The following is a 22,114-nucleotide window of genomic DNA, read 5'->3' on the forward strand; positions in this document are numbered from 1 at the left end:
ATTCCGATTAGTTATTCAATAGATACCCGAGTCTTAAATATAGCTTACAATCAGGGTTACACTACACATTGTAACACGCAAAACACCATATCAAACTCAAGTTCTAAGCTAAACTTGTTTGTCAAAATCTTAAAGCTTCAACTTACTTGAACCTACAAGCTTCTTTTGTTTCTTTGGGTGGTTTCGCAATGGCCCGACGTCGCGACGAATTTGTGTGTGGTTCACATAGATGCTGTGATCCCATAGAATCATATCATTTTGATTTTAAGTTTAATCTAGAATTTACAAATTTTGTGTTCAATTAAAAAAAAAGGTTTTTTTGTGGTAATTGAGGTAGAAAACTACGTTTTCAATAATTTCCACATTGTGACGGCTATTTTACGCGGTAACAAAATGTGTCATGTTTGGACGATTATTTGTAACTCCGAACTTGACGAATCACATAGCTAATAAGGGGCATTGGGGGTAAAACGAGGTCTTGCAGCTTCGTGCAGTGAGCTTAACCTTAGCACGATTCCTCAGAAAGCTAAACGATTTGTGTCAAAATTTCAGTGCAATTCATCCATACCGAACCGACATATATATTGAATTAATTCGCGTTATGGACAATTTTTCCCCATTGTGCAACGCAGCTCAATGTGACCGATCAAGCCACAAGATGGGGAAAAATACCAAGCTTTCTTGCCGGCGCAGCAGTTGGTCGTTTGAAGGACCACAACTTGTTGAAAAAATAATCTGAACGTCCAGAAAAAGAGGTCCAACCATTGAATATTCCAAAAGAAATGCGATTGGAAATGGTGCGATTCCGGAATTTCTTATCAATTTCTAATCAATGTGTTGCAATGGTTGATTTGAACTGCAGGCTATGTTCCTTCGTGACTGTTAATTGTGTTTGTGCACATTGTTGTAGAAAATATTTTGTTTGACATTAGTTTGACATTTTAAGTACCAGTACTGTGGCTGCCAGGCTGTTGACCCTGATGTTGATCTAGGATCTATGATTAGGATCGGAATTAGCAATCCTATACTTTTGAATCAACTGTTGTAACAATCCGGCAACAATCTAACACTACACGCTTCACGGTGACTTTTCGATGCTCTGCTTGATTTCTGAGCCCTGTGGTCCATAGTTTGTGAACATTTGAGCATTGAAGCTACATCCAAAAAACAAATCTGACAATTATTGTATAAAATCTTGGCATATACAATTTTGCAAGCTTTTTATGCAGATATTGTTTTAAAGTAATACAAATCTGTAAGATTTAAATACAACGATTCGGAACAAACATTTTTCCATGGGTTCCGAATGCAAGCGTTCTTATCCCAAACTAATTCCCTTATCTGGTAGAGGAAAGCTTAATCTGTCCAATCCATACCGTGGTTTTCTCATGAAATGCTTGATTTATCAGGAATTCACCTTTCTATGTTTATTTACAAACTATTTTACGCCCGAATCGCAAATCGGTCCCGAATTGTATTAAAATTTTCCGAAATTGTATATGCCAAATTAATATACAGTAAGGTTCTTATGATCGACGGTAAATTCTTCTCCGACATCACGAACGTCCGCACTTACCGCAGTGCGAATATTGAATCCGACCACTACCTCGTTGCAGTATGCCTGCGCTCAAAACTCTCGACGGTGTACAACACGCGTCGAAGTCGGACGCCGCGGCTTAACATTGGGTGGCTACAAGACTGTAGACTAGCCCAAGAATACGCGCAGCAGCTGAAAGTGGCACTCCCAACGGAAGAGCAGCAGCGTCTCTTGAAGATGGCTGGAGAGATATTCGATCCGCCATTGGTAGCACCACCAACCGCTGCGCGGCACGGTGCCCCGGATCAGAGAAATGACTGGTATGACGGCGAATGTGAGCAGTTAGTAGAAGAGAAGAATGCAGCATGGGCGAGATTGCTGCAACACCGCACGAGGGCGAACGAGGAACAGACAAAACTCGTTTTCCCGGAGGAAAAAGCGCCAGCAGGAAGATCGAGACCGTGAAGAGACGGAGCAACTGTACCGCGCTAATAACACACGAAAGTTCTATGAGAAGTTAAATCGTTCACGTAAGGGCCACGTGGCACAGCCTGATATGTGTAAGGACATAAACGGGAACCTTCTAACGAACGAGCGTTAGGTGATCCAAAGGTGGCGGCAGCACTACGAAGAACACCTGAATGGCGATGTGGCAGACGAAGATGGCGGTATGGTGATGGACTTGGGAGAACGCGCGCAGGACATAATTTTACCGGCTCCGGATCTCCAGGAAATTCAGGAGGAGATTGGCCGGCTGAAGAACAACAAAGCCCCTGGGGTTGACCAACTACCAGGAGAGCTATTTAAACACGGTGGTGAGGCACTGGCTAGAGCGCTGCACTGGGTCATTACCAAGATTTGGGAGGAGGAAGTTTTGCCGCATGAGTGGATGGAAGGTGTCGTGTGTCCCATCTACAAAAAGGGCGATAAGCTGGATTGTAGCAACTACCGCGCAATCACATTGCTGAACGCCGCCTACAAGGTACTCTCCCAAATTTTATGCCGTCGACTAGCACCAATTGCAAGGGAGTTCGTGGGCAGTACCAGGCGGGTTTATGGGCGTACGCTCCACCACGCACGCACCAGGTGTTCGGCATTCGCCAAGTACTGCAGAAATGCCGCGAATACAACGTGCCCAAACATCATATATTCATCAACTTCAAAGCCTCATATGATACAATCGATCGGGACCAGCTATGGCAGCTAATGCACGAACACGGATTTCCGGATAAACTGACACGGTTGATTAAAGCGACGATGGATCGGGTGATGTGCGTAGTTCGACGCATTCTCGAGTCCCTTTGAAACCCGCAGAGGGTTACGGCAAGGTGATGGTCTTTCGTGTTGCTATTCAACATCGCTTTGGAAGGGGTAATACGAAGAGCAGGGATTAACACGAGTGGTACAATTTTCAATAAGTTCGTCCAGCTATTTGGCTTCGCCGATGACATAGATATTATGGCACGTAACTTTGAGAGTATGGAGGAAGCCTACATCAGACTGAAGAGGGAAGCAAGCGGATCGGAATCGTACGTACTTTGGACTCCGCAAGACGCTCCGATCGAATAGAGTTCGCCGCCGTACCAAACTGACTATCTACAAAACGCTCATTAGACCGGTAGTCCTCTACGGAAACGAGACCTGGACGATGCTCGTGGAAGACCAACGCACTCTTGGAGTTTTCGAAAGAAAAGTGCTACGTACCATCTATGGTGGGGTGCAGATGGCGGACGGTACGTGGAGGAGGCGAATGAACCACGAGTTACATGAGCTGCTGGGAGAACCATCCATAGTTCACACCGCGAAAATCGGACGACTGCGGTGGGCCGGGCACGTAGCCAGAATGTCGGACAGTAACCCGGTGAAAATGGTCCACGACAACAATCCGACGGGCACAAGAAGGCGAGGTGCGCAACGGGCAAGGTGGATCGATCAGGTGGCAGATGACTTGCGGACCCTTCGTAGACTGCGTGGTTGGCGACGTGTAGCCATGGACCGAGCCGAATGGAGAAGACTCTTATATACCGCACAGGCCACTTCGGCCTTAGTCTGAATAAATAATAATAAAGGTTATTATGAAGAACTGTATTAAAATCTGCCATATGCTGGTTGGGTGTGCCTTGTTTGGGTCAGTTAGCCCACTAATTGCTTGAGCCCTTTAAATCTTTTACAACACATCCTTTTTTAGTCATTTATCTCTCAACGTGGGCGCAACCTACTCAGATAATACCCGGTCTATCCTACAGAAGGCTATTACGTTAATAACACTACTCTTTCACATGGTCCTAACAGGGCTGTCAACTAGTCTACATGCATGATCAAACAAAGTAACGTTCAAACATTTGCTTTATCGTCAAACATATTGGATAGTAACAAACAAACGAATTTAAGCATATTCATAGATCATAGATTCATAGATCAGCGCAAGTCCTAAGCACTTTCTCACTTTAGCGAGAGACCGGACGAGTGTCGAGGTCAATCCGTAGATTCTGGGTGGAGATAGCTTCCGATGCCCCGATAACCCGAAGCTGTTCGCACGCCACAAGTCAGCTCGCGTCTCGATCACGAACCACTCAAATACACTCAATATTTTTCTACACGGTTGGTATTCTTTAATTTCCCGGGTAACTTGATTTTTCACAGCTTTTCACCTAAATTTTCTTAGATTTTTTGTGATTTTTTTCATGGGATTAACTCATATATTCATTAACGCTAAAGGTCGTAATCAACTAAAACCCACCCGTGTAAAAAAAGAACCGGGTGTAGTACATTACGGCGGATTTAGCTTTTCACGAGGTCTGACGTGATGATGCGCTACCAAAGCCTTCCTCTGTCTCGCAGATTAGTACTCGATTCTGGAAGAAGCTTTCCAGGATCTTGTACAGTACTACAGATACTCCCAAGCGAAGCAACGAGTTGATGTTAGCCGTTCAGCAGGCATTGTTGAACACATTCGGCACAGAGTGTTATCACTGGGCAGTAACGGATATCGCGAAGGCTTGCATTCGATGGGAATCTCTGCCAATTAAATTGTGGCCAGTGCAGACCGTCCTCTCCAAAGACCGAATGGCGCACTCGACAATCCAACTCCCCCTTCCCCACTCCTAGTAGTTTGCTTACAGTATCTATTAGACAAATTGTGCTATACGTTGAGTGGTCTCCTTGTGGCTTGTCAGATTTCAGTAACAGGATCAAACACTGTTTCTCCCGGGAATATTTTCTCGTCCAGCACCTCTTCATGGCTGACCTCAACATGTCCGGATTTGCCTTTTGCGCCATGTTCAGGATCCGTATGCCTGTCCGTTTACCTTCATCGGTGTTCGCAGGCTTTTTCATATCCGATTTGGTGGGAGTAACGGAGTTAGATGGGTGGTACTTATCAAATCCCTGACTGTAAGAACTATTTACAATGTCGTTTTCATTCTTCTATCGCCAGAGCAAATGGTTTAAAGATATCAATCCGGTCAAAATAGGTGGTTTCGCAGCAAGGTGGTGAAGAAATTTGCAAGGATTGATGGCAGCAACAAATTGAGTATTCCGGTCAACGATTTAACTGTTTTTGAAGTGGCAGTTATGGGTATTAGGATAACCAGCAGCAATACGGGGCCGTTTTTTTTGACACCTCTTAGTAATAATAAACCATCAAATAAACAAACCCGAACCGAATTTCTGGAGGAAGTCCAGCAAAGATAGTAGATGACTGAAGTCAACGTGTTCGTCGAGAAGTTCAACGACAAATATAACTTGTTGCATGCTGTACCTATACGGTCAGGCGTGTCGAGACTAAGCAATTGGTATCTATCGGGATGTGCTGAATTTGAATGCGTTCTATTCTCAGGTTCCATAAAAAGGCATAAAATGACCATTACTACATTGATGACACTATTCTTGACAGGATTACCATGTGATGGACCTTGCAATTGCTATACAATGGATTCGTTTCCAAGGATCGGTTGTACTAGAGAACAATATTGGGCTTTTAGGCGATAAGGATACGTGAAATTCTTGGAAAAGTGAGGGATAAACCCAAGTAGTTGGTTTGCCTTAGAGATAATCGAGGCGTAATGAGTCCAAGGTCTATGGAAACATGAACAATGGTTTTATAGACATTTTTCAAGTGTTCCACTTTTTCTTTTACGATAAGTGTGCAGTGCATAGATGTAGCGTCATCACATACCATCGTAACAAAAATCCAATTATATTTGGTACCACTATGAAAAATCAACTTATTCTACGTGCACACAGTATCCATGATCTGGGGATTACAGTCGATGCTGGTCTTGCATTCAAGCGGACATTATCGCTAGCGCAAATAGATATAGTTGGGATTTATGTTTAAAATTGCCGAATAATTCCGTGATCCGTTGTGTCTGACGGCATTATATTGGGGACTTTTTCGATCAATTCTAGAATTTGGCATGATTGTATGGTGCCCATTTCACTCTGTTTGGATCACAAGACTGGAATTCGTCCAACGAAAACTCGTCCGCCACGCTCTACGGTTTTCCCATGGAATAACCAGAAACTCTTCCACCATATGCCGGCCGATGTCGACTGCTGGGCTTCGATACCCTCGAAAACAGCCACGTTATGACATAGGCGACTTTCCACGCTAAAGTTTTGAATGGAGACATCGACAGTCCTGCAATACTGGGTCCACTCGGAATCTGCGCTCTAGCACGAATTCTACGCTCTAGGAATTTCCTTTTCTATGCTTTCGTTCCGTCAACTGTGGGATACATGATCTGATCCGGTCTATGTTCGCGCGTTTCAACGAAATTTACTCACTGTGCGACTTCAACGGCATAACATCATCTACATTTAGAAATGGAATTCAACCTGAAATACTGGATCGAGATCAAATATCTTAATGATGGCCTCCTCTTTAATGTTGTTATATGAGTAGCTTTGTATCCAGTTCTAGATTTAACCTAATTTCATCAGCCAATTTTTAAAGTTTATATGTCCTGTTATTTTTTAAACGATATGGGGTTTTTTCGCCTTCTCGAACTTGGCAAAATGTGGCAGATTCACATTACGTCATAAGCACTAGAAAAGTCAGATGATAAGAACCAATAAATACAAACACACATACAAATACAAACAAAATAAAGTTGAAAAATTTGCCTCATCCGTTTTGACAATAACAAACAAACGAATTTACCGAATTAAACCAGGAAGAATCCCATATCTGGGAAATTGATTCTGCAAAGCTTAGTAGGTAAATTCATTAAGCACTTCCACTGTTAGGAATTTCGAGGTTATCATATAAGTATTCCTGTATTGATGTTGCTATTCCGAATAGATTCATGCTCACTTCTAAACAGAAATTGAATATAAACCGTGGTCTGCTTTGCATTGTTTATTAGTATGTTTGCCGTTAAAACGAAAGACGAAGTTGGAACGAAGACGAAGACGAAGTAGGAACCATCAAATAACGCTTAAATTTATATCCTGAAGTGTTCTTTTCACTTTCCCCAAAAAGTACTGCTTTTCACCAACCCCAACACAAATTGTGGGGAGCTACCGGCTGGGCAGTAAATTTCGAAACTGAGCCCTAAAATTAATCCATTTTTATGTGGCCCGTCAACTGACACCCCGATGTGCTAACGATGTGGTCAGCCTGGACATATGAATCCTTAATCATCTTTTAACATGGGCACTCCGTTCCGCACCGCTTCGGCACCGACGACGGGCAAGCACTCATAAATCATGTACCAAGGTTGGGTGCGTGTGCCGTCGCCGCCACCGCCGCTGACGCGTGGTCAAGAGGGATCCCTTTTCAGCGGTACCTTGATCCCACGCAGCAATGCAACGGGTGCTTGAAAAGAGGGGAATACAACTGAACTAATGAAATTCTAGGCTGTCCGCCCTCTTGAAGTGAAGAAACAACGTTATTTATACGGTCACTCCGAAAAGCCTAGTCGTGACGATTATTGTTCATTTGCACGAACTTAGTTTACCGCAAGAGTGCTTACTTCGCTATCGATGAACATATTCGGTGAAGTTCAGTTAGTCAGTTAGATAAATAAAACTGGGGTTTAAGTTGCAAGTCGCATAGCCAAAAGTGTTCATATTCATTGGACATTTCCGGTGCTGGCAACACTCGATTATGACAGCGTGACGGAAATAGCCTATTATGGCCCGGAAGTTCAACATGTTGTGGTTTCTGCGCCTTCCCTGACTTATTGGTCACAGCGGGTTATTTTGTGCTAAACGGTGTTGTTCAGCGTCGGATGCCCTTCGAGGAGCACGACTGTGGTTGTTTGTCGTGTCACCACCCCCTCGCAGTTTCATTCCGCTGTATATTTGGGAGTCGTTTTTGTGATGGCAGAGGGTGTTGTTTCCCCCATGTTGTTTGTTCGGATCTGATGTGATAATCTAGCGTATCTTTTCTAGCGTATTTTGCACACCAATATTGAGTGTTTAGAGTGATGAATAAATTTGCCCCTCCTACAATTTACATACTTTTCCACTTCATTAGTTAATTTGGCTCTTCGACATGGTTGTTTTAAGACAATTTCTAGTTGAAGATGATATATAAATTTATATGACCATAAAGTTGAATCACCCCAACAAGTGTTACTCTATTGTGAAATCACCTCAACACTACGCGAAGTCCTTCTCATCATACCATCTGAAACTACACACGAATCGTTCAAACTTTGTTCTCATCCCGTCGGAAAATTGGTGACAGTTATGACAGTGTTTAGCTAAGCTTGGAAGCCAGCCAAGTTCCGTACCCGAACGGGCACTGTAATCCCGGGTTCGTTCTACTTCATTACACATTTTCGAACCTGTATGATTAGTGGGTCCGGGTACGTACGGTATGGTGAGGTGTGGACAGCTAAGTAGGAAGCATTCCACCAAACAACGACACGAGGCGCACTGCAAGGTTCTCCTCTGCTAAATGCTTCCGACACCCGCAGCAGCACCTGGAAACAATACTGGAACAGCTCCTCTAGGTGCAGGTATCGGATTCCCTTCTGACGACCGCATGGCAGAAGTGGCCATTTACTTCTTTTTAATTTGAGTGATTGAGCACATTGTGTTTTGCTCCGCTACTTAGCGCTGGTCTGTTTATGTAGCTATAGATAGTAGGAATTATGTCGGTTGACACACGGTTGAACTTTTGTTTCTTCTAGGAAAAGTGATAAACTTGAATGGGGGTTGTCTGAGGTTTAGGGGATGAGAGAAATCTTCCTTACTATCCAAAATTTCATGTTTAATGTTTTTTTTTCACAATTTTAATAAGGGTAATTTTTTCACCTTCGCACTGGCATTAATGCTAAATGAATTGTAGTTTTTCTTTTGACTCAAGAGTCTGGATCTGCCATTGCTTGGCTTGCTTTCACAGCATTGAAGATATATTTCGCTTTAGGTGTAACTTACCAACTGACTCAGCATGACAAATTGAGTTGAGTTGATGTTGATGCATGATGGGGCACGTGACCCATCGAATCCTCAAGTAAGTAAGTAATTAAGTAATTTTTAGAGGAATTTCCAAAGGAATATCTAAAACAAATTCGTAAAGGAAATTCTAAAAGGAATTTCCAAATCAAATTCTGTAGGAATTTCCGATATTTGCTTTAAGAATTCTTCTTCAATTTCATTTGGGTGTTATTTTTGCCTTTCTCGTACACCAAGGTGTAACGTAAAGGCTGTATATTCACTTCCAAGACGATTTTGTGATAGATAAAAATTAGCCAGTATTTTTTAGTAAATCTGATGTACGAGAAAGGCACAAATACCGCTAGGTGGATCAAACAGGTTTTTTTTTTTATTTCTTCGAGAATTCTTTAGAAATTCCTCATGATGATTTTTTTTCAACTAAATTTCCGGAATAATTCTTGCATGCATTTTGGAAAAAAAATCTTACATTGAAATTTCTGGAGAAATTTACAAAAGCCCTTTGGGAGATTTTACAAACGAATCCCTGGAGGAATATCTACACTCTGACTCACTCATGTATTCTGAGCACCCCTAGGGGTACATAGGCCCAACGTAGAAAATCTCCATCCTGGGCGGCTGCTCGCATTAGCCTTGACCTGGGCCCTGGTAAGATTCCTGTCGACGTTCTTCATTTCCTTGTAGAGGCTACGCCGCCACGAGCCCCTGGGTCTGCCACTGCTGCGATGACCTGCTGGATTCCAGCGCTTGCTTCCAGATTTCGTCTCCGCTCTTTCGTAATGTGTGGCCGACTCATCTCCATTTACGCTCTAGAACTTCTGTCGATATCGGTTTTTGATGGCATCGTCGATAAGGCTCAGCATTCGATCCAATTGTGAGCCCACCAGGCCTGAATTATAAAACGTAGACATCGGTTGTTAAATACTTGCAGTTTCTGCGTAATCTCTGCTGATACACACCAAGTCTCACTAACTTATATCAACACAGATTTTACGTTTGAGTTGAATATTGAGTTGAACTCTTGATTCCACCGTCCAACGCTAACTGGCTGCTAATCTATTGAAAATTTTCAACCTTCTCTACTGCTTGCCGGGCTACCGTAAAGTTGGAGGGGTTGTTTGTTTATGTTTACATCCAACGATTTGGTCTTGTTGAAGTTGATGATAAGACCCGCCGTTGAGGAGCGTTCGACCAGGTCGTTCAGCTCACTCTGCATATCAGAGCGCCGTTGTGCTAGTAGAGCAATACCATCAGCCAAATCGAAGTCGTTTAGATGCTCCATGGGGTGCCAGAGCAGCCAACAGTCGATTACGATGTGGAACAGTAGCGGAGATAGAATACATCCTTGCCTCACTTCAGCGACTACCCGGATGGGGTCAGACAAAGCTCCGTTATGCAGGCGCCCCACAGATTTTCGTTGTTCAGACGATCGAATGCTTTTTCATAGTCATTGAATACCAGGTATAGGGACTCTTGGAATTCGTTGACTTGCTCCAGAATGATTCGGAGCGTGACAATATGGTCTAAGCATGATCTTCCTGGGCGGAATCCTGCCTGCTGCCGTCGGAGAGTCGAATCTATTTTCTTCTGTATTCGATTTAGGATAACTTTGCACAGAACTTTGAGAACAATGCACAGTAACATGATGCCTCGCCAATTGTCGCACACAGCCAGATCCCCCCTTTTTTGGGACCTTCACTAAGGGCGCGTCTTCCAGTCAGCCGGAAAAGTTGCAGGTCCCCAGATATTGCAGAATAGCTGATGCAACATTTACGCAGATAGCAAGGGGTCAGCTTTGAGCATCTCTGTTGAAGTGCGATCGACCCCGCAAGCTTTGTTGGATATCGTTCTTCGGATAGCTGTTTTAATCTCCTGCAATGATGGAGCTTCGCACTGTTAGCGGCTCATGCCGAGATGTTGATGGTTGATCGGGCGTCGAAATTTGAAGAAGTTGTTCGAAGTGCTCGAACCAACGTTTCAGCTGATCAGTTGGGTCGGTGAGTAACTGACCTGTCGCGTCTTTCACCGGCATTCTCGGATTCATCCTTGCTCCACTCAGGCGTCGTGAGATATTGTAGAGGAGGCGAATATCGCCAGTTGTTGCAGCTTTCTCCCCTTCGTCGGCCAGGGAGTCCACTCACGCTCGCTTGTCCCGTCTGCAGCAGCGTTCAACTTCCTTCTCTAGGGCCGAATACTGTTGATGGGACTCCTACTTGGCTACTCTGGTTCTTTACCGCTCTATCGTACCTTTGCTTCTATACGCTCCTCGATTTTCCTCCAGGTTGCATCCGTAATCCACTCCTTCCGCTGAGTGCGCAGCTCACCCAGGTTGTTCTCGCTTATTTCGATAGTCAGTCATTCTTGATGGCCGTCCACTGCTCTTCTACGCTGCCACCTTCCAGAACATCCGCTGCCCGAGTTTCAAGTTCTTCAATGAACGATCATTTTACAGCTGGATCTTCTAACCGGCGTGTGTTGAATCGCCGTCCGAGACTCTCCTCTTGCCGCTGACTTCGTGCAATGTGTAATCGGATCAATTAGAAGGTGATGGTCAGACGCAAGAATGCTCCGTCCTCATTTTCGGCTGATGCAGATGTGGTCGATTTGATTTTCAGTTTGTCCATCACTAGAGACCCACGTGACTTTGTGCTCTGATCGATGCGGAAAGAGCGATCCTCCAATCATCATGTCGTTATTGCCACAGAATTCTGCCAACAGCCCACCGTTTTCACTCATTTCTCCAAGAGGTCCCCATCCACCGGTAAAGAAGAGGATGCCATCTTAGATATAGCTTCCGGAGAAAAGCATTTCGTACTCAGCCTATGGATGCCATAACAGACGCTGTTGGAGTCGCACCTCCTTGGTGAACAGACGCTCGATCAATCGGGTCAAATTTGTTTAAAGTCCCACCCAATACCAGGACTAGGCTAGTGCGCTTTGATACGGCCTGCTTGCGGATACTTGTAGCTTTTTATAGAAGTTCAACAGAGCCCACTGTCAAACCCCACCACATCCTAGGCAAGCCTCCAGGTCGCACCCTGTCATTCTAGCTGATGTCAGAAGGACAACAGTGCCCAGGCGTGGAAGCGTGAGCATTGGCGCTTGTGAGTTATGACCAGAGCTATGTTTGACACTCTTTCCCAGATGTCACATCACCATTTCGTAGCCCAAATGAATTTTATAAATTATTCCTGGAGGAGTTCCCGAAAGAATTTTTGGAGGATTTACTGGAGAAATTTTAGAAGAAAATCTTGGAGGCATTTCCAAATGTATTTAAGCAATAATTTCCTAAGAACAACCTAAATAGATTTGGGACCAAAATTTTTAAACAAATTTCTGAAGGAATTTCCCAAGCATAAATTTTATTACAAGCTTAGCTTAGCTTGGTTGACGTCCGAAGTTGCTACTGCAAGTCGATGTATGGCTGTAAATCAGACACACTTGTTTATTTACAGTGGAACTTAAAGTGGATATTCAGTCATTTTCATTTGAACAGTAGCTACCGCCGGAGGTATTGGGTTGCACATTTGAGAAAACAATTGTGATCTTGCAAGATTTCCATTATTGCCATCGGTCCAGAATCAATGACCTTTTTTTCATAAATTCAAATAATTAGAAATACTCTGACTACAATAAAATACTGTCTAAGCAAGTACAGGTTTTACCGATGGTGAATCAATCCACCCATTCGTCCTTTGATCATGCAATGGAGCTGCCTCGCGTGTGCATGGGTACGCAACTGAACGGCATCAGGTCAGTGCATTTATGTGGGATCGCAGTCGTTGGTTGTCGTTGTCGGCATTAAGTGGAACAAAATATCTGACAAGTTTGACGCTTGCCTTTGCTTGGTATCGATTTTCCATTGCATTGGTGCTTGTAACGTACAGTTATAATTTGATTTAACTGTTCCCGCAATTCCCTGGGTGCGCTTAGGTTCAAGTGCCAAAGCAACTATCCGTTACCGCGGCATGACTACCGAACCGGTAAGCAGGGCACCGGGAAAGGTTAAAACCTCACGGTTTCGAATTGTTCTGTCGGAACATTCCAAGCAAGCAGTGTAATAAGCCAATTGCGGGGTTCAGCGAGCTCGCGGAAATTGAGGATTTTGCGGAGCTGGATGGACTTAAAAGGAGTTACTTGATTTCTGTATTACGTAATTCAATCCGGAAACTCCATGAAATTTGAATTTCTTTTTCTATGAATGTTCAAATCAAATAGCCGGCATTTCATTCTTCAACCTGATAAGTAAAGACCGGAATATTGGCTGAGATTTTCATAGCGAAATTCGCTGGGGGTTCTTGATGTGTTTTAAATTCGGGATCTGGTGTAAAAGATGCCAGTCTAGCTTGATGAAAAAACATGTACAAACTGTACTCAGATTAGTTATCTCGCCTTTTTTCAACTCCCATGTTACATAATATTAATATTGAGACAACTAGGTTCTGCTAAAACAACATCTACAAAAAAGTAAAGCATGTTTCCGAATGTTCATGATTCCTTTTGGCTTTCATTGGCTCTAATTTGCTTTATCAAAAGGAAAAACCTACTACCTGACCAAATCATGCTAAATCAAAATGTCGGGCAACGATTTCCACGAACAATTACAGCTCCTTCCCAATGTGTTCGAATTGCCTAGCCGGTGGCATTCCGACGAGCTATTACGGTTGCAGATTTGTAGCTGGAAAAGGATAACCATTACCGGGTGATGGCTCCGTGCCTGACAACTGACTGCCGACTGGTTAATGGAGAGCAGTTTTCCCCTTTTCTTTTCCCCGGGATAATATCTTATTCTGAGAACATCTTTGTTTTCGTTCGTTTAAGTTTACCGGCACGACAACAACGGCTACGACGACGTCGTCGTCGACGCCGGAACGGCATGGCTTCCGGTCGAAGGTATCGAAGAAGCTGGGGTGAGAGAGCGACCGGTACGCCAAGGGTAGGGCCGGCAAACAACAATCACGGCCTTGCCGTTCTTCCAGTTATTCGCTCTGATGCGTTCGAAGCGGTATTTACCCACCAACCCCCTTTTGTTGCCGCCTGCCAAGTAGAAAATCGTGCGATTAATACCCCCGAGGGAATAGGTATTAAGATCTATTATAACAATATTCAGTCACCAAGCACGGCCGACGAGTTGGCTTTCCATACACGTATACCAATATCAAACGGGAGTCGGGGGAAAAGCCACAGAATGCGAAAGCGGAGGGATGACGTGATGAAGCTCTTGGCCTCTTGACTACTTTGAGTGGTTTATTTTGTAGAATCTTTGCGCTTAATTACTCCGCCCTTCGGGGGTTTGGGTAATGTTCACCGATGGGTTTTGATGCGATCCTCCTACCTATACCAACCACGATATGATGTTTGCCTTCCTTGTCTAATTTCGGGCTGTTTTCCCTCTCTTACAGGTTAGGAATCATGTCACACTGGAGCGCGATAGCGAATCGTTATGCGGCGGTTTTTCCACCCGGATGGCCCTGGCCCCCGGCCTCCCATCGGATGCCATTTCACAGCCCGACCAACGGTAAGTGATGTGTGTTGTTAATGATGAAGTTTATGTGGGTTAGAGGGTTTCTTAAATTTCTTAACAGATGTTGGTTCAGTTGGCAATAAAATATGAATCCTGAGGTGCAGGAGTTTGTACAAGAATTTTTTCTTTAAATTGATAGAATGTTTGAAGATCACGTAAGAATGACGTGATTATGATGTTTCTGGGTGGAATATGAATACAATTTTCGCATGTGAAAATGAATTTCCTGTAGAAATTTTTCTCGCAATTCAATGAATTTTGTAGAATTAATGTAGAATAAATAACATTGACCAGCGCCATAGCGTGTGGTTGGCCGGGTTGGCCCCCGACGAAATCAAGAATTGCGCTATAAGAAATAGAACAATTTTATTAGTTAAGAGGCCAAATATTAACAAGCCAAAAATAAAGTTTTAAGGTTTCTGTGCAGATTCATAATAAATTTCTTAAATTCAGACGGCTTTGCTAAATACGAGGATCTGCATCTAGAGATTTTGGTAACCAAATATTTGATTTGTTAAAATTATTGGTTGGTACAAAAAAACAATATATTTTCCTTGATTTCCTGAAATTTCGGTTCGGCTCAGTTAAAGTAAAGCAGTGAGTGAAAAATGGGCGTAGCCCGGATACCGAGCCGGGAGGGTATATTTCTTAAATAGTAATTTTTGCCACAATTTTCTCTACAAAAATATGGTATTGGATTTTTCTCCTTTTTTTATTCTATTACAAGGACTCATATTAGTACATGGGAACTATTTCAGTTTACATTCGAAAAGCTTTGAAACTTATTCGAAAACTAGAAATAACCGATCAGCTTATGACACAAGAGACTTTTCGACAATCCGACAGTGTCTGCTAACTGCTGGCTAGTTTTTAATATCTCTACTTGCCATATGGGAGGCCAATATACTCTTGATAAACATTAATGAAACCTATCAGATTTCTGAAACAGCTTAGTATTTTAACGGCTATGGAAATGAAACATGTATCTAAGCCAATAGAAATTCACAAACGACGAACTCACCTCCTACTATTTTGTGGCTAAATAATCTCGGGATATCCCCAATCAGTCAACTATCGCCAGTCACCAGTCGATTTCTAAGTCGTGCACTCCAAATGCGTCACAATAGTAGTCCGAATACATTTTTAATATCGACCAATGAAATAATGTTGTTTTTCGATGGTGAATGGAAGCCGATGACCGGCATGTTGACTCCTGTTCAGTTGTTCGGCCAGATATCTCGACGGAATATTGAGATGAGCGACTTTGCCGACAGTCGTTTTGTTGCTGGACAGTACGGTGAGTCTTCCATCCTTGAAACAATTGGCCTGTCGTAGATTAGCCACCATGTACGGCCGATAAAGGAAACCCTCCTTGGTGATTATAGCCAACGGTCTGAGTATTCGTCCGATGATAGTCAACGGAAACCTGGGTAGACTTGATCCCTTTTTCTGATTTTCTATGTATCGCAGCCAAAAGTAAATAAACATACCCGATTTCCACACAGACTCTCTTAGAAATATAGTATTTAACTTTACTGATGTATAACAGTTCTTAAATTATTGTTGTTATTGATACACAATCGATTTTTTGGAGTGCTTTCTAAAATCGACTTAATGAACATAAATAAAGAAAAAAAAAGACTTTAGAAATATTCTGGGGAAATTGATCCCTCCCAAGAACTTGGTTTGATAAAATTAGTAAGGTACCCTCAAATTTTTAAACATTTTTCCTTCAAAATACGCGGAATTTTCGAATTGCTATGCGTATTCATGAACAATTTTTGTTATTAAATTCAATAGCACATTCCATTTTTTAAATTTGGGGAGACTTGATCCCCTTTCTATGATATCTACGCAATAAATAATTTTTCCTGCCAACCCTTCATCAAATCTGTCAAATTTACAAAAAAATAGATGCCTGAGAACAGATTTATATTTTTTTGAATTTCTTCTCCAAATTTTTGTATGGGTGACTAATGGGGGATCAAGTGTCCCCATATTGAGGTAATATTTTTTGAACGGAGAACGGCCGTTTGGCAGAAAGCTATTTGGCCGAAGGTCACAATGCCATCTAGTTTTTCTTCAACATAATAAGCGTTTCGGACAAACGTCAGCAAATAAAACTCGGCTAGATAACTTTCGGCTTAATATGTTATTTGGACAAGTGACATTCGAACAAACGGCTTTTCGCCGAATGACTTTCGACCTAACGACGGGAAGGGGCATTTTGGAGGAGGTCACAATGCCGAAAGATGTTAGGCCGAATTTATCATTTGGCCGAAGCCTATCTGGCCAAAAATGTCGTTCAGCCGAAATGGACAGACAGTCGAAAATATCGTTCGGCTGAAATGGTCATTTGATCATGAGCATGTTTGGCCGCCCACAGACTCACTAATCCGTTATTGCCAGTTCAGCTGCAATTACAAACCAACAGATGAAGTTTGGGACTAAAATTATCTTCAATGTGTAAGAGCTGGGATCTAAAAAATCCCGCCGAGTCATCTGCACTTCCACGAGGATTCACTCGGATGTTGGATATATGGGGCTGTGTGGCAGGGTTTGCTTTGGTAAACGGTATGCCGTGTATAGCATGTAGTTAGATCAATGAAAACAAAACTAATAACTGGGAAAACAAATAATTTTAATCGGGCGCACAAAATATAAAAAGAAAAAAAACAAATCAATACCAAATTTTGATTACCGGCCGATCGTTATGCTTACTAAAGAAAACATGTCTGGATGCGATCCAAACTTTTACTTTCTAATTAATTTACTGATCCACACAGAGCAGAAAAAAATTCGATGATCGACCGATCGTTCTGCTGACTGATGAAAATATGTCTGGTCGCGTTCTCCAGGATCCGCGCCATATTCCAGGATCCGCGTCTGATACGTAACGTTCAATAACGAACTGATTCGTTTGACCGAACTGGTCATTTGGTCGGAAAAGTCGTTTACCGAAATGATACTTTGGCCGAGGAGGCCGAAATGGTCGATTGGCAGAAAAGCCATTTTACCGAAAATGCCATTTGTCCAAATGGGTCGACATTTTCGATCATACATATTAACCGTTCAATTACATTCTCAGCCATATGTCCCGTTCGGGCAAATGACATTTTAGGCCAAATGGCCTTTCCGTTAAACGACCATTTCAACTGAACGGTTTTTTGGCCAGATGACTTATTCGGCTAAATGACCGGTTAGGGCAAACGCTTTAAGCAAGTGAAATTTTCAGCCAAACCGTTGTCCATCTAATAACCGTTTCATTCATTCCGGCCAAATGCAATTTGGGTAGATGACTTTCAACTTAACATGTTTTCTGGCCAAATGACTTTCCGCCGAATGATTTTCAGCCAATCGATCCTTACTCCTTTTTTCAAAAATTTACAATTGCTGAAGAATTTTTTATAGACAACTCAAAAAAAATCTCGTGAAAATTCAAAGAAATACCTTTGAAATTACGAAAACAATATTCCAATCATTTAATTTAAGCTACTGCAACCTAGTGCTATAACTCCGTTATTAGTTGAATTTAAACAACAAACCATTGGACAGATTGTAAAAAAAACCGTCGGTCTAGAAGTCTACCATACAACACATTTTGAAATTCAGCTATTGTTATCGATCATTTAGTAATTTGCGTTCGATCATCCCATTTTGTTTTCGGCAATTTTTTTCAGGATGCCCAGGACTACAAAGCGGTTCTGTGTAATGAGCACTTCTTGCAAGAGATGGCGCTAGTAAGCAGTTTTTTTTGAGTCGATGATTGAAGATTGGCCAAACAACAAAAAAATTATAACGATTTCAATTTGGGGTCAACAACAAACAATTTTAATTAAATTGTTATTTTTTACATTCTAATGAAATTTTCCACGACAAGTTCTTTCGAATCTTCAGCAGAAATTCTTCTTTATTTCCCCAGAGCACAGACAACGTTAGTTTTTTTCTATATAAAAGTACACTGTAGCGCTTATTTCAAGATTTTTCGAGCACCTAGGGGACAGATCTCGGCGAGTTTTACCAAACGTTCAAAAATTAGTAGATTCGGTCGAAATTTTAAAAAAATGGAAGCCTTTCAAAATGGACTGCGGTCATATTGACAAAAGATTAGTAATTAACTCTGACTCTTGATAAATTTAGACAAATTTATTTATTTATTTATACTCCGAAAATTCTTCGAATCCTCCTCGGCAAAATCTTTGAAATTTCCTCGGCCTATTCTTCGAAAATTCCTCGAAAACATCTTTGGATTCGCGTCGCGTGATATTTTCTCTGCGAATTCTTCGGAATTGCTTAAAAATTTTGCGAAACTTCGTCGCTCGAATTTTTTTTCGGAATTTCTTCGGTAAAATGTTTGGGATACCATCGGAAAAATCCTCGGGATGTTCATCGGGATTTCCTCGACAAATTGTTCGAAATTTTATCTATGAATTTTTCAAAATTTCTTCGAGATATCATTTGAAAGTTTCTTCGGGAAATTCTTCGGAATTCCTCAAAATATTATGGGAAAATTCTTAAAAATTTCCACGGGAAATTCTTCGATATTTGATCAGGAAATCTCTCAGATTTTCCACGGCAAATTCTTTGAAATTTCCTTGAAAGTTCTCCGCAATTGACTCAGGAAATTCTTCAATTCGAAAGTTTTTCCGGAACATCTTTGGGAGACTCTACAGAATTACCTTTAAAAATCCTACAGAATTTTCTCTGCAAAAATCTTCAAAATTCCTCAAGGAAATTCTTTGATATTCACTTAAGAAAATCTACGAATTTTTTTTCTGGAATTTCTTCGGAATTACTTTCGTGGCATATTCACTTGATATTGTTTGGAATTTTCACGGAAAAGGGGGAATTTTATGTTGTTGTAGTTATGTCAAAGTAATTTCCTCACCCGCACAAAGCAGATCCAAGCATTTCAATGATCGCACGATTGTTCTGTTCCGATAGAAAACACGAGCAAACGCGCACTTTTTACTTTCCGAACGCCTATACCAGAACTAAACACCCGGACCCAAGGTGGGCACTGTTAACGGTCTGAAGCAACTGGATAGGCTAAGGTCCTCCTTTGGGGTGCGATATGTCACTCGGGTCGATGGTAGTTTAGCGGGGTTCGGTTCTGTGTGACGACGATGCCCGGACGTGACTGGCGATGTCAAGGCCCTCCAGTATGACACGATTCGGTGCTAGGTCTAAAATAAACACTGATAATGGCTGGAATACAACAGATCAGGCTTGAACTTTCCAGCAGGGTACGCTTGAGTTATTTTTAGCTACATACTTACGAAAGCTAATTCCCAAGGTCGCGTTCGAAATGACGTTCTGGTTGCCAACAATGGAGTACCGACCCTGCTGCCATATAAGCTTAATGATGTCCATTCGTAGAGTAGCTCAAGTATCGTCACTAATGCTAGTACAGTGAACGTTCGCTAATTGGGTTTTTTTTTCTAGTTGGGGCGTTTTTTAGTTGGGGGTTCGATAATTGGGGCGAAACCCAATTAAAAAGCAGCTAAACGTCAGAATGTGATGTCAAAAACGCGTTGACGTCTTGTTTCCGTGTTTGGCGGGATCGATATTTTCTGGCGCGTAAAATTTTCTTTTGTTCAATGCAAAAAGTAAACAGCATTGACGATTGTCAAAGCGCCCCAATTAGCGAACGACATTCGCTAGTTGGGGTGAGGTCGTGCCCCAATTAGCGAACGATCACTGTATCACTAATGACAGTACGCCGCAGTCAGTGAGGGATATTACTCCGACCGGATTAGTGACTTCTACTCCCACGGGTCTTAGGAATTTGGAACTGAAAACTTTGCAGCAAGCGACAGTCAACACTTCTGCGAAAAGCGATTGCCACTCCTCCTCTGGAACATTACCAAACGGATCTTAACACCCTGAATTTCGGAAACTCAGGATTAACTGAAACTGAAACCCATAGTAGCAAAAAGCCACATCGATCTTCTTATTGATCGTGTTTTGTAACATTTTGCCAACGAAACCATCTGTTTTATCGTTGTTAAGATAATGATTACCAGCAGGTTTTGCAATTTTGACGAAGGCTTGAACTTCGCCAAAGATTATTTCATGTCTTGTCTTTAAAATAAGGATAATTGTTGATGATATGCGTTTCTCCGGTCGTCAGTATCTCATACGACCACACAAACATACACACAGATCTCCCTATCAACATATTGAACTATAGTTCTGCCGATTACAGTTCAAACTTTAACCAGCTCGCCAAATTTCCCCGGAAATCGACCGTGTTCGCGCTTGTTTGGATCGGCCTCAACCGATTCCAGCACAGTTACATACTTGCGGACAACCGTGACCGCCCAAAGCCAATCGATACGGGGCAAGTTCGATTGGCAACGCTCCACGCTACGTAATCTGAAACCCTTTAAAGTGCTACACGGCCAGACAAACAGACGGACAGGAGCCGGTGCACTCGTTTTCGTTTAGCTTCCACGGTTTGAACCATGTACGACAGGGATGGTAGACAGGCAACGTAGCATTTATAAACTCATGTTTCGCTAAACTAATCCTTCCAATTAGCTCTGCCTATGGGTGCACCTTCTTCGGTCGCACTGGAGCAAGGTTGAACCGAAAAAAATGCTCCGTTTTCTACAAACAAAATAACTAGGAATAGCCAAAAAATGGATATTGGAATGAAGAGGCTACTGATTAGGAAAGATGTAAACAGGATCAGAAACCTTTTTGCTTTATGTCTTGTATTTTCAATCCGTATCTAAGCATAATCTTAAATATGCTTTAAATACTTAAAATTCGTTTCAATTTATGACCTTGATTCGTATGCCAGTATCACAGTTTTGCCTTTCTGACTTTTTTTTATCAATTCTCCCTTTCAATACATGAATGAATAATTCAGAATAATAATTAAGGTTAAGAAGAATGATTAAGTGACACAATTCTTCAAGCCGACAACTTGTATTCAAGTTTTACAACTGCCTTATTTTTTGCATAATATGATAATGACCATGATTCCAAGTTGTAATAATTTTGATTGAGTTTTTGTAAATACAGCGATCATTTTTATTAAAACTTCTTCTGTACCGTAAAAATCACCACACTGTTAGCAATAGACAACCAATTAAGTTGTGTTAAACTGTTTGCTGACACAGTGCGGTGAGGCCATCGAAGGATAGGCTTAGAGAGGGTTTCTCGCTAGCTACCGCCGCTGCTGCCCGTCGGAAAAGGTTCACCTCAAAAGAACCCGACGGCCGGCAAAATTGGCCGTCAGGTGCGGTGAAAAAGAATGACTTGCTAAGGAGCTTAGCATCGACGAAGAGAACTGGCTACCTTTGCGGCATTTTCCCAGCATTTTTCGTCGCGCCAGTGATAGGAAGCAAAATTGCACTCCAAATTTGGAGTGTATGGCTTCCCTCAAAAGCAGTTTTATTGTCAGCAACAAACTACTTTTGCCGCCGTTGTGCCGTTCCGGCTCCACCACAGGTAGTTACGAACTCGACACCATCGCCGTCGGTAAAGTGTGGAATTCGGATCAACTGTGTTGTGAATTATTTGCAAGGTTAGTTCGTTTACTCTTTGCTGAAGTGGTATCAACGTAGGGCTTCGTAATCGGACAAATTTAGAAGGAAAGTGGGAAAGCAATCTTTGATTTAATGGTGTTATAC

General features: G+C 42.2%; 1 protein-coding gene across 1 annotated transcript in view; it reads left to right on the forward strand.

Moving 5' to 3' along the window:
* LOC134205388 (homeobox protein Hmx) overlaps positions 1 to 22,114 on the forward strand; it is a 102,338-nt gene that overhangs the window by 63,296 nt on the left and 16,928 nt on the right. The window contains exon 2 of the mRNA XM_062680615.1: positions 14,350 to 14,465. Within this exon, the coding sequence (XP_062536599.1) occupies positions 14,350 to 14,465 (116 nt within the window). The remainder of the gene's footprint in view (positions 1 to 14,349; positions 14,466 to 22,114) is intronic.

The sequence above is a fragment of the Armigeres subalbatus genome, chromosome 1 (genome assembly GCF_024139115.2).
Source record: "Armigeres subalbatus isolate Guangzhou_Male chromosome 1, GZ_Asu_2, whole genome shotgun sequence".
NCBI lineage: Eukaryota > Metazoa > Arthropoda > Insecta > Diptera > Culicidae > Armigeres > Armigeres subalbatus.